Genomic DNA, 14,124 nt, shown 5'->3' with positions numbered 1-14,124 from the left:
AGGTCTAGCGCCTTTTAAAATCTCTCATTTGAAATTGAGTCTAATTTACAGTTGAATTTAATTTTAATGTTCACTTAAATTTGATTTTTATTTTGAAATTCCTTCTTTAAACAGATGTCCTTCTGATATAGGCCTATAGGTAGCCTATATAGACACGACTGTGTACCTGTTGTCCCTCTCTAAAGGTTATGTGTTGTTTGTTGTATGAGTGATATTTGTTTTATTAGCCTACATTTTGTATTTTCTTAAGATTACACCCCCCCCCCCCTTTGTTCATTCATAGTAGTAGTATGTAAACAATGCTGTGAAAAAATTACCTGTGCTACCTTAGATTAGTAAAAAATATATTTGATTCAATTTTAAAGGAATAGACACCGTTTATTTCATGGGCAACAAATGTAAATATTGTGCGTCATCTGAAAAAAAATCGATGCGTGTATGTATGTACAATAGGCCTATATAATCTTAAATCACACTGATCCTTTGTATGCATGCTGACTGAACAATATAAAGTTTTAAAAGCACTTCGCGCTAATGTGCAGTAGGAAACTCAACACTGCTTTTACCTTTTCTAGGTGTTGTTGCCTTACACGTGCCCGTCGTAGCGCATGCGCCGTGAGGTGGTCCTCTGTTTTATTGCCAGGTGAGTAGATTTTGTTCAGGTAAAGTGGAATTTTGCTTAAGGACACAGGACCCAATGAGATAACGCTGTGTGATGTACCACATTCAGAAAGAAGACACAAGAATGTCATTAATGGGCAAAATGGGAGACTGGCAGGTACGTTCTCTTTCTTATGAGGTAGGCTATACGAGGGTGATGAAGGAGCACGTTTTACTTTTCTATATAAGTTAAAATTAAGTCTTACACGGTTCCTTTTCAGAAAGATTTTCCAGACAGTTTTAGTCATTAGCCAATGTAAATAAAATGCTACACACAAAATCTGTATAGTTCACGCAGGTAGGTTTGCGTTTGAGACGGTGAAAGATAGGGTGATGGCAAAGGCGAGACAGCGGTGAAAAATAATCGCTTGATCAGATTTATATAAAATAAAGCACTAAATCACTCTCAGGGTGGTTGGTGAGAGAGTCCTAATTTGTTGTTATATATTTGCGCTGTTTATTTCATTTTGCACACTGGTTAAATGTTTTCGTTTGACTCGTTTCCGATATTATTGCAATTTGGTCCTTTTGTGGAGGCCTACATAACGCAGTTTACTATAGTAGCGTGAACGAAAATGTATTTATTTATTTAGTTTCTTCTCTATAGACATTTTTGTTCCTGCAATTATAAGTCAGTGTACTTTTTGTTATTATTGTGTGTGTGTGGTGATGTGACCCATTATGACATTGTAAAAAACAAAAGAAAGTAAACAAAAAAAAAAAAAAAAAAACGTGAATCAGTCATTTATTTTGTAAATATAATACCATAAATAGGCTAACTGACAGACTGTGTCCATTTAGATACGAATATTGTGAATGGGCAATTTTCCCACATTGAAGATTAGCAAATAGAGAAGAAGAATGAAGACTAGTTTTGCTTTTCTTTTGTGTGATTGGTTTCAATGATGCGGACCCCCAATCATTAAACAGCAACAAAGCAGCACACCTATTTCTATTGCGCGTTTTCTTTGCCTCCCTTAATCGTCATTGTGTCTTAGTTTCTTTCGGCCTCTCATTAATGACAACTGGACTCACCCCACCAAAAATGGTAATGGAGATAAGGGAGAGACAACGCCTTAGACTCGGCGACCTGTCTCCTGACCTAATTCACATTAAACAAGCCATGTTGTTGTGTTAATTATTTACATTTAACAAATTACGCCGTTACACGCTCTAAATAGGTGTATATCTACTGAAGAAGATTTTATTTTATTTTAATAAAACTATTTTCAGGTCCAGGATCACTATAGGACTAACAGTTTGCAGTTGTCAGTCTGGAATCAGTGTGGTTTTGCCCACTAAATCACGTGCATGCTGCAGCAGTTTAGCATTGTTCAATATATAGGTTGCTCAATTTTACAGGTTGCTCTTGGGTTGTAGATTCGAAAACCTAGAATTTCTTGAAGAACGGATGTATGCAAAGCGCATGGCCTATGATTAAAAAAAGAAGGAAGAAAGAAAAATATTTTTAACGGTTCGAGTTACACATGGCCTATAACTCCGCTTTGAATTAATCCAATTGGATAATTAATTCCAAAGAAATGGTGAAGTCATCATTCACCACTGATATTAACCCCTGCATTTACAGTTCCCTTTTGAAATACAAATAGAACTCGGTAAAGGTATTTTTCTACCTGTGTATATTCATTGGCTTTGGTCTCTTGATATGCTAATGAGGGTTATTACAGTAGCGCTCGAGTCTCTCTCTTCCACCATTAGAGGGAGATCTGAGCGCGCAGCTCGAGTCTTGTGCACTGTGTCAAACTCAAGCGAAGGCGCACTTCACTCTATCCACAACCAATGAAAATGCTTTGGAAATTAACTGATAATATTAAATATGAAGACTTTGAGGTAAGCAGCTTAACCAGGCTTTTAATACCAAATACTGCATGATATTTACCATAATTCTGAACGGTTTAACTTTTAAATAATTAAGCTTTTATTATAGATTTTTTTTTCTTTCTGTGTGTACAATTTAATTCAACACAAGAACAAGTGATAAATAACATACTGCAATATATCATGATCAGGAAACAGTAATTTTCCAACATAAATTAATATTAAAAATAATAATAACAAAAATAATAAATATACACACATACATTCACGTATCACACATGTAAATACCTGTAGAAGTTATGTAGTACAAACAACAACAACAACAGCATAATAATTAAAGCGTAGTATCGAAATGTTTCGTTTTAAATAAATGTATTTGTCTTTGTATTTGTATCTTTTTTATCTTTTTTAGTTAGTTATTGCTTGTGTTCCCTTCTAGTATGTGATATGATTTGTTTGGTGAATGCAGTAGGCTAATATATGGTAGTCGTTTTCGGAATGGTGAGGCCAGTAAAACATGTTTTCGCTCGTTTCTGGAGAATCACATACACCAAGATCAGGGAAATAATATCTGCACTCCGCGCGTCCTTATGGGTTTCTTTCTCTCGACGCACAGACTCGCATTAATTGTAATAAGTATTTACTTTCTGTTTCATAGTTATCGCGTATGACACGAAAGCTTAGAAGGAAGCGTGTAGGATGATTATACATGCGTTAAGTTGGTTGAATATTTGCCCTGACTATGAGTTAAGTTGCATCGGCGTGTGTTGATGTCTTGGTCGTTGTTAAATTCGTGGTGAGGGATTTTAGTGGGTCATGGAGCACGAACAGACGACGAAGACTTATGTGAAAAACAATGAGGTAGACGAGCATCCAGTGAACAGTAAAATGTACCACCCCAGATGCCCTCAGCGTTTGCTGGATTTTCACCATAATCAGAGGTACACATTGTTTCCTTGCTTGTGTTCTTCCCCCCTCGTTCTGTCTTTCTTTCACTTTTGCTTGCCTTCGAACCTTTTAAAATGTTCCCCCCTTCTCTGATTCGTCAGACGCAGGAGAATGTCCCTCTTTTGTCTCTCTCTCCCTCTCTCTCCCACTCACTCTCTCTCTCTCCTCATCTCTGATTAGATATACTGATTCCCCATTCAATGGACGTCATTTAGTGCAGTCTGCCTTGAGTTGCTTCCTCGCTTCACGCTCGATTTCCGACCATTCTTCTCTTATTAAGTATTCGTGTAATATTAATAGTCATGAATATCTACCATTAGGAGTGCAGAAGAAGAGGCAGATCTGTGCTAACATGAGCTCAAGCGAGGGAACAGTTCACTGACAGAGCCGGGAGACGCCAAGGGGATCTAAGAAACTTTAGAGAAAAGCATTGCATCTAAACAGCAGAAGAAGAAAAGTGGGAATTTACCCAGATTCTGATGGATTATTGCTTTATTTGAACGCTGGCCACCGCCACCTCGCCCTACAATTATCGTTGGCTTGATTTAATTTGCACGTTTGCAATTTTCGTTTTGTTCCTCTGAAATTCTTGTCTTTTGAAGTCCTCGGAAATCTTCGCTGATGTTAGTGCACAGTTTTTCCGCGATGGTGAGTGACCGTCTGGAGTAAAAATCTGAAGACTGCGATCAGAATTTACTCTTTTTTTTTTTTTTTTTTTTTTTGGTATTTAGTTATTTATGTATAATTATTTCGATCCTTTCGTTTTGTCTCTTCCATCCTTGTAAGCTGTAATTGGCAGCATAAAATGCTATTACAAAGACTAAATACTTTATGTGAGCTCTGATTATTTTTATTTGCCTCTCTGTAAGATCTTAAATTTCTGAATAAACAACAAACTATCGATGTACATTTTAATGTAGAAGAACATATTATTATATATGGATATTATTCTAATTATAATGTAGTGTTGTTGTTTTGATATTTTTGTTTTTGACCAGATTAAAGGCATGTTCGGTTTTCTGTTTAAATATCAATTACTACGTACGATAACAAATCACTCCTGTTTATCTTTCCCCCTTAAAATTATATATATATATATATATATATATATATATATATATATATATATATATATATATATATATATATATATATATAAACAGTACTAAAAGAGCACTATATATTTCTTCCCTAAGGATCGCCACGACGGGACCAGCAATGGCACAGCCCGGTTACCCCAACTGGGCAGTGTGGGCCAGTCTCCGTACACCAGCGCTCCTCCGCTCTCTCACACGCCCAATTCAGACTTCCAGCCGCCGTACTTTCCGCCACCCTACCAGCCCATCTACCCGCAGTCTCAGGACCCTTACTCTCACGTTAATGACCCGTACTCCATCAACTCTCTGCACGCCCAGCCTCAGCCACAGCACCCGGGCTGGCCCGGCCAGCGCCAGAGTCAGGAGAGCAGCCTGCTGCACCAGCACCGCGGGTTACCGCATCAGCTGTGCAGAGAGTACCGCAGAGAAGTGCTTCTTCCCTCGGGTCACGGCATTGAGACTGGACTCACGGATTCAATCCCTATCCATGGAATACCTCACTCTTTAGAAGATGTTCAGGTAAGGAGAAAATTAATTCTTATAATGTAACCTCCATAATCCAGCTTCATTATTTGGATTTGCTGCTGGTGCCATTTTCTGTATAACCTCGCACAGACAAATATCGGGTCACATATTTAAAATGCTCTTATTTAAGTTGTTTTATTGAATTACGAAAGGCCTAATGCACAAAAGATCGGTTCTTGTCAGAATAAATTGGTGAAGTTGGTAAAAAAAAGAAATAAAAAAGATAAATTGTTGTATTAATATAAATGTAGGTACTATTTAAATGTATAATTGCTGGTGGTAGTCAATTATGTTCGACATTTTTGCCTTGATGGCCAATGGTAAACGTTGTATGTTTTATGAGGAAAACCATTTATAAAGAAAGTAATTTTATGTAAAGTTATATTTTAAACGGTAGCGCGAAAAACACATTTTCTCCATGAATTAATTATTGTATTTTTTTTTTTTCGCTGTTGCTCATCCCAGTAACACAGTGTGAGTGGTGTACTGAGCTTTTTGATTAATATTGTCTGTCATTTTTGGAAGGATTTTTGGCTGCCCCCCTTTTCATCAGTAATTTAATTGCAATGTGCCTGCTGAAGAGATCTGACGAATTGAGTCAGGACAAAATACACTGTTCCACCAACAGAGCATGCTTAATATGTTCCTTACGTTTATTCTCTGGTTAAATAAATATATTTAGCATTATTATATTTTATGATATGAAATAATATAATTCAAGTTTTTACAATTTCAATGAAATACTTAGGCTACATATAGACGTAATTAAGATGGCTAAAAAATATGTGCTTCTATAAAGATGTTGCTTATAATAGACTATGCGTATAAATACTAGGCTACTATGTGAAGCGTTTGTGCATTTTCTCTTTGGATTGCATTTAATTCGTTTACGAAAAGTACGATGTTTTTGAGCTTTCGATCATTATTAATAGGTATGCTTTTTGATCTTTGCAGCATGTTGAAGATCAAGGAATTCACATCCCAGACCAAACTGTAATCAAGAAAGGTAAGCAATTTCCTCTCAAATACCGTACGTGCTTCCACTGGTAGCTCTCCGCTCGTAAAGTCTAGCCGTGCTTGCTTTGAGACAGATCGGGTTAATTTGTAGGCCTTGAGATAGCTTGACGAAAAGGCACCAATCATTTTAACCAAGTGTTCCATAGCGGGCACTATTCGTGTAGCTAATATGTTGGTGCTTGTCACAGTCTGTGACTAAATTTAAAATGGTACTCTTGAATGAAATTTGCTGAATGTCTCATTCAAATATGACATTAAAAGCGCGCATAGAGACTTAGTTTTACTGTGAAACACATTTGTAGTGAATTAAACAAATGCCTTCTGTGTAAATTTCAGTTTGTCATTATTTTGCAATTACGTGCCTCTTTGTTTCGTTCGCATCGAAGATGGTCAAAGAGGGCTGCAGGAGAAGTAGTGTGTTGATATCGAATTGTTTTCTTATACGTGCGCTGTGGCTAGATTGCATTTTCTTTTTTTTAACATTATAAAAGCTTTGAAAAGTTAAATTTGTATAAATCCACAAAAAATGCTCACTGCTCATACACGTAATAATTGCGATCTAACGAGTTCGTTTAACTCCTCTTGTCTATATTAGTCTCCCCTGAGCTATTAATGTCACTAGTGATCTATCCAGCAGTGCTTGTGCTTTTGTTTCCGGTTAGCACATAAAGAAACAACGGGCGCTGCAGCAGGATTTAGGCCTGAACACTTATTTGTAAGCGCTCGTGTGTGTATTTCGGATTTGTGTATGCCATTCGATGTGTTTATGTGGCACGGTTACCAACAGTTTAGAGATTACAAAAATTATGAAAAATAATACACATTTTTATTTGTAGGAAGTATTGGATTAAAATGTATTATTGTTGTTAGTGTTATTATTTAAATAATAATAATAATAATAATAATAATAATAATAATAATAATAATAATAATAATAATAATACATAGCCTATACGTTTATTCAACATTTACGTGGATTATGCCACTTTTTTCCTCTTTTTTTTCATCACTTTCTGTTTTATGATGTTCAACAAATTAACAGCTACATTTAGCAGTTAAAATTTGAGGCTATGCCATGCTTGCTGAACTGTGATTTTCTCCAAGCTTGGTGTGAAGTCACCATTGCGATAATATGAAATATTTTGATGGCTGGGCCACTTCATTACTTGGGGCATATTGCAGCAGTTACATTCATAAGCTGAATGAAAAGCTATTGCTGTGGTATCTATTTTCCTTCCTCTCTGATAAGACCATATTGCCTTTGATTCCACATAGGCGTGCGAGATGATGTGCATATAAACGCATGTCTAATCTTACTCAAAAGCTGCCTGCTGCATAGCAATTCATCTTTTTCCATTTTGTTGGTGCTGTAGACTGAAACGGGGGGCCTAATCATGTTCTTTTTTTTCAAGGTCCTGTTTCCATATCCAAGAACAACAGCAATGTCTCTGCTATACCGATAAATAAAGACGGGCTTTTTGGAGGTGTGGTAAACCCAAACGAAGTGTTCTGTTCGGTTCCGGGTCGTCTGTCTCTTCTTAGCTCAACATCAAAGTACAAAGTCACAGTAGCGGAGGTGCAGAGACGACTTTCTCCGCCTGAGTGCCTGAACGCATCCCTGCTTGGGGGGGTCTTGAGGAGGTGAGCTGGACAAACATCTCATACATCAATAACTATTTATTAATCAAGCGCTTTCCGTCGCCACAACCCACGGAAATGGCAGCCTATTAAAAATCATACCCCAACACTGGCAAAATTCTGAACCTGGATTATTATTTTATATATATATATATATATATATATATATATATATATATATATATATATATATATATATATATATATAAAAGCTACTTGTAGTGCAATGAGCACAAGCTGTAATATCTTAATTCAACAGGAGTTGATAGACACGTATAATCCCAATTATATCTCACGTGTTGGCAGTGAGAAATAAAATAAATGTTTTATTTGTTTATGTACATTTTATTTCGATTTTACTTTTGAAACATTTCATGGCATCCTCTAAATGAACATGTCTTTCTTTTAGCTTAAAAACATTATTGAAGAGATGTTATCTAAACTAAACCGGTCTCTTGGGGGACACTCGACTGATTTATTTATTTATTAGTAATTCAAGGTTATGCGTGCTCCGGGCTATTATAAATATTAGAAATTTTAAGATACATGATATGTAAATCTATAGCATGTATAATGTATATAGCATATATAATTATTAGAAGTGAAATAAATAATTCTAACATAATTACAAAACTATGACATTTAATCACTTTTTTTTTTTTTTTTTTTTTTTTTGTCATTTCATTCAAAGGGCCAAATCTAAGAATGGTGGAAGATCTTTAAGAGAAAAGCTAGATAAAATCGGATTAAATCTACCAGCAGGGAGACGCAAAGCTGCCAATGTTACTCTCTTGACGTCACTGGTGGAAGGTAAGTTCCTGATAAACATATATTTTAATAAAGCAGTTGTTTAATGCTGCTACATGAGAGCCATTCTAAATCAGCATTTACATTCATCCGTGGAAAAGAGTATGTATGTTTTGCAAACAACAAAGCTGAAGGATAGAAAGAGAGAATGGATTCCAGAGATTTAATTTTGAAAACAATTTTGTGGGATTCTCTCTCTCTCTCTCTCTCTCTCTACTTTATACATTTAACAGCACCACTTGTCTTAAAATTTGAGCATGGTGTGAATTCGGTTGTTGTCTTTGCAGGGTCTACTTTGTGTCATATTTGCAATGCTGTTTTATGCAGTTGCTGGATATATTGCACCACAGCCTAAATCACTATGACACGTATTATAATTTTCAATATTATTATTATTATTATTATTATTATTATTATTATTATTATTATGTGTGGACTATATCCTCGTCTGCTTGATACAGTTGACCTGTAGGTTGAAAGTCTATTATAAAATATAAATGAGTTAATTATGTTGCACTGCGAAGATGCCATTGCTGTTGAATAAATCCATTTTGCTTGCAAAGTTGGAGGTGATTATTCCGTGCAGTGGTATTTGGTGTGCCATGGGTTTTAAAGGTGAAAGCTGGAGACGGTTCATTGGTTCCTGTTAATCATTGCTGCTGAAGACTGAATGTAATATTCATCGTGCTTCATTGAAATTTAGTCTTGTATGGTAATGAGCCTGAAGAAATGTATGATTCCTTCGAGATAAGGGCGAGGGCGGGTTGGGGGGTGGTTGTAGTGGACACGCAAGCAGACGCTGATTTAGTCGGAGGACACTGGATTTCTGAAGTGCTGTTATTGTTTATGATCTGCTCCATTTTATGGAAAGCAGTTTAGTAGAGTTTAGCTTTGATGCTAATTGGCGCATGCGTTCTTCCGGATTCTAGGCTTATGACAGGAAGGCTCGCAGTAAAAATCTAACTGTTTCAGGAAATTAAAACCAAAGGGGAAAAAATAGCCCAACACACAGACCTAGTCGAAGTATCGGAGGTTTTTGCTATTTTATATAGAGCAACATTCTAATATTTGATAATAGGATCAGGAATCAAAATCTTATGTTCAGTAGCCTATCTTATGTTCGTTTAATCTCGCAAGGAGGGCACATTTTGACGCACACATTTGACAGAATTTAATTATTTATTAGGTAGCTTAATAGAAAATAAATGTGCATTAACAATGTCAGATTTGATAAAAAACAACGATGACCTGCTCAGTGGTTTAGGACGTTAATTAGATTACAATTATAAGATATGTTAATTAGTCAACATTTAATTGCAGTTACACACATACTGACTATTATTTTCTTCTAGGTGAAGCGGTGCATCTGGCCAGAGATTTTGGTTATGTGTGCGAGACTGAGTTTCCAGCCAAGGCGGTTGCTGAATACGTGAACCGACAACATTCCGACCCAAACGAACAAGTCCAAAGAAAAAACATGTTATTGGCAACGAAGTGAGTGCTCTTCTAACTGTTTAGATCCCTATACGCATGTTTTGAAAGTTTTTTTTTTTTTGTATTTTACACCATATTGAAATTGCTTTCCGTTAGATACACAGGTGCCAATATAGACTATGCAGGATAGCTTTTAATAAATATGTCTGCATTTTGGAACCAAATGGTTTCGTAAAATAACGTTTGCATTGCAACCTGTAACGAAACTTTTTTTGTTATTTTTATTTATTTATTTATTTATTTTTTGATTTTGCAAAATAATGTACTAATCATAAAAAACCAACAGCGCCACGACACTCTACTTTAGATGTCATAGAGCCTAACTTTAATGTGAAGGATAATACAATTCTTACGTTTCCATTTGACGTATTATGCCAACTGACGTATATGCGCCTTTCTTTTCAAACTGAGCTGGAGTCGTCCATTGGTCTGATGGACACAGCTCAACGTGTACGTTCAGCTGTAAATAGCTTCATCATGACACGCATCCTGCATTGTGTCTCCTTCTAGACAAATCTGCAAAGAGTTCACGGACCTGCTCTCGCAAGACCGCTCGCCCTTGGGGAATTCACGTCCACAGCCAATTCTTGAGCCCGGGATTCAGAGCTGTTTGACCCACTTCAGTCTTATTTCTCATGGATTCGGGACTCCGGCCATGTGCGCGGCCCTCACGGCTCTGCAGAACTATTTGACGGAGGCCATTAAAGCCATGGACAAAATGTACCTGAACAACAATCCTAATAGCCACAATGAGACGGGGTCAAAGGGGGGTGACAAAGACGAGAAGCACAGAAAGTGATGTCCAGCCAACACATCCCAATTGATGTATGACAAAATGCATATATAACAAACACTAGTGATCAAGATGAAACACTGAACGCACCACCTCCCGATCTTGACATTTTGAAACAAAACAAAAATAAAAAAATAAAAAAATAATAAAAATAAATAAAATAAAAATAAAATAATAATAATAAATAAATAATTAAATAAAAATAAAATAATAATAATAATAAAACAGTTCATTTTGGGATTCGTGGACAAAGCATTTCTTTAAATCAAAATAAAGCAGTGTGCCAATGAAAGGAGTATAGATCTGCCACAACAGGACTTTTCATGAACTCCCTTTGTATGAGTTCAATGGACTGAAATTCAGCGATTTCCCCTCAGTATCCCCATTTAAGATTGTAGCCATGTGACAACAAGAAGCTAAAGGAGGAAGATTTTTTTTAATCAGTATTGTGAATAAACTTGAAAAAAAAAAAAAAAAAAAAAAAAAATCTACAGCTCCACGCCATGACTTCAAGAACTGACTTTTCACTCGACCAAGCGACCAACTTGAACTTTGAATTTCAACACGATTCACGGTTATATGAGGGAATCTGTGTTCATGTATGTATATATTTATTTATGTGTAATTTAATGGGAATTGTAAATAAGGTACGTCTGTTCAAACTTCTTTTTTATTTATCTGGTGCCTCCTGTTTTAGTGGGTTTGAATATTCGCTTAGTTCTTCATGTGGTTTTATGGTTCTTAGAAAACAGAAGTTTGGGGTATTCTTCTCTGGGATATTTCAATTCAGCCCTCTTGTAGCATGTTGAGGCGACACTGAAGCAAGTGAACAAATTTAAAAGAAATAAACATCAATTTCTCTATATATTATTCTTATGCCATTCAGTTTTAGATCGAAAAAGGTCATTGCAGAGACCCCGACGATGCTAGTTTTGTGTATCTTCTTGTTTTTATACAAGCTTTTTATGTGTTGTGCCAATCACCTCTTGTTCTTCCCTCAAAGCACCACAAGAGCAATAAATGGATATTGTCTTACGAATTCTTCTTCTTTTTCTTCCTTCCTTCATTTTTTTTTTTAAATAATAAATTTAACATTTGGGACTATCTGATATCTTGTGTGTCCACTGTCTAAATTGGAGGCGGTTTTATCTGTATTGTATAAACCTGTGCTGGCAATAGCTCCCATGCCTGTCAATGTATTATAGTTCTTTGTTGCCCAGAAATAAAAAAAAAATAATAATAAATAAATATTTGATACGCTTCATGTCGATTTTTATTCATTACTTTTTTTATTCACTGCTTGCTGCGATGTATTCCTCTCTCGCTCGCTCTCTTTTCTATTCAGCACAGTTACTGTAATTGAGTTTAACTCTCCCTTGACGATTGCTCCATGCAATAAGCAGTTGAACCCATTGTTTCCCTCAAGTACAAAAAAAAAAAAAAAAAAAATACTCTTACTTTCAGCTCCTAAGTCAGAGTACAGGATCATTCAAATATGGCAGGGAGCTTTTTGCCAAGCCAAATGACACGGGAAACAATGAATTCTCTTTCGTGTTAGAAGCGATTTGTGTGTAGTTTTAGCCCTTGAGCAAGAGCGTTCTTTAAATCAGTCAGATGTAGAATCCAGTTGAAGGTTAGCGCATTTGCCTTTTTTCATGTATTTATTTGTAGACGCCACCTTACTTCTCCTAAAACAGTGTCACTATGCTAAATATTTATGTCATTAAAATGCAGATCTATAGTTCGTTGAAATCATTTTACAGTTCGTTTGAACAAAATTGAGGGCATGGCAATTAAGCGTTAAAAACGAAAAGCAGCATCCATGTCGTAATTTTACTTTTCCAATTAGTTTAGTCATTGGGTACACTTGCAGATGACATGCCAGAACACGTATGCTTATTTTGTGCATTGCATAATTCAGTTTCAACTAGAGTTTGATTGCTTATTGATAGCAGAAGCAGGGAAATCAATCTCCGTTCGAGCTTGCTGGATTTGCTTGCTGTGTTCTGTTCATGTACAGCAGACTTCTGCCATGGCACTGAGAAAAGAACTGCCTGCACAATATTTCACAGTAGTGGTTATTCGTTTAATTTTTTTTCTTTCTCTGTGCTCAGACAGTCTGTTCGACTCAGATGCAGTTGTTTTCAAATAACATGAACGGAGCCTAACTGTACATGTCCTTGGCATAATTGCAATGCACAGTGCAGCAGCAGGTGAAGCGAGGCATTGTCTGTCAAGACTGTTTTTGTTGGCTGCTTCTCAGATTGTGTGTGGGATTCTAACCTCGGGCACAATAGCTTTCTCAGAAAGGATACCCGGCTGCTCCTCCTGTTCAGGCGCAGAAAAAATGCGCATGAATAGTCATTTTAAGGGAAATCACAATCATGTTAAATCGTATTCATCGGAATTAGGAATTATTTCACGTGCGTGTGTCATTAACGCTAATGTCATTGATTAAACGTATTAGAGGCCGGACGATTTTTTAACGCAGTGAAAGCATTTATATATATATATATGCATATATACAAAACAAGCACAAGAGTTATGTCGCTTATACAGGCCCATTATATAGGCTACATAAACCAAATAGATATCTGTGGAAATGGAGATATTTATATTTTAGTTTTTCCCCCATTTCTTTTAAGTTTAACTAGTTCAACAGAATAATAATATGCAGCAAAATGAAAATATATAAAACTCAGAATAGACTTAAAATTCACGGGAATACCCTACTGATTTTGGTCATATAACTAGCCTACATAACCTTCCGCTTCAGCTATATAATACATAATATCAATCACATAATTAGTTATATATATGTGTATATATATATACACTAGCCTCTCTCTCTCTCTCTTTCACACACACACATACACACACACACACACACGCTGTTATGCCTGTGTGCACACAGTGTGTCTAAAGAGGAGGGATTGGGTATGAGAGACATTTACGCAAGCGCGTTTGGATTTGCTTCGTACTTGTAACCATTGTTTTATTTTTGAACTTGCGTTAACTTATCTCAGCAGGAACGAATTCATCGGACTAATAACCTAAAACTTTTGTTGGGCATCCTATCATATTTGTTTTATTGGTGTGAAATAGATAGTATTAACAGCATTTTATTATTATTATTTGTTTTACTGTAAACATGCGCACGCTCCCAGTATAAATATACTCATCATAAAAAGACAATAGCGCGACGACACTCTACTTGAAAAACCATAGAGCCTAACTTTTAGGTGTAGGCTAATAAAAAAAAAAAAAACATCATTATCAGCAACAACAACAACAAAACTTTCATCA

At 36.0% G+C, this 14,124-nt stretch overlaps 1 protein-coding gene across 3 annotated transcripts; it reads left to right on the top strand.

The window, feature by feature from the left end:
- Positions 1–633: 633 nt before the first annotated feature.
- tfap2a (transcription factor AP-2 alpha) lies at positions 634–12,078 on the top strand. 3 transcript variants are annotated; one of them, XM_026200819.1, is made up of 7 exons: positions 634–778; positions 4,644–5,063; positions 6,024–6,075; positions 7,499–7,727; positions 8,416–8,534; positions 9,884–10,025; positions 10,536–12,078. In XM_026200819.1, exons 1-7 carry the CDS (start codon positions 716–718, stop codon positions 10,822–10,824), a joined length of 1,314 nt encoding a protein of 437 aa, XP_026056604.1. In that variant the 5' UTR covers positions 634–715; the 3' UTR covers positions 10,825–12,078. The 3 variants fall into 3 exon arrangements, with proteins under 3 accessions (XP_026056604.1, XP_026056605.1, XP_026056606.1); XM_026200820.1 differs by lacking the exon at positions 634–778 and adding an exon at positions 2,365–2,511; XM_026200821.1 differs by lacking the exon at positions 634–778 and adding an exon at positions 3,545–4,095.
- The last annotated feature ends 2,046 nt before the right edge of the window (positions 12,079–14,124 follow it).

This window comes from Carassius auratus, chromosome 24 (genome assembly GCF_003368295.1).
Source record: "Carassius auratus strain Wakin chromosome 24, ASM336829v1, whole genome shotgun sequence".
In the NCBI taxonomy this organism is placed as follows: Eukaryota; Metazoa; Chordata; class Actinopteri; order Cypriniformes; family Cyprinidae; genus Carassius; species Carassius auratus.
This window is presented reverse-complemented; position numbering and strand designations above follow the sequence as displayed.

Coding starts and splice junctions, on each gene's coding strand:
- tfap2a (XM_026200819.1), top strand. CDS start 716: ATGTACCACATTCAGAAAGAAGACACAAGAATGTCATTAATGGGCAAA. Junction 779..4,643: donor GCAAAATGGGAGACTGGCAG/GTACGTTCTCTT, acceptor TTCTTCCCTAAG/GATCGCCACGACGGGACCAG. Junction 6,076..7,498: donor CCAAACTGTAATCAAGAAAG/GTAAGCAATTTC, acceptor TTTTTTTTCAAG/GTCCTGTTTCCATATCCAAG.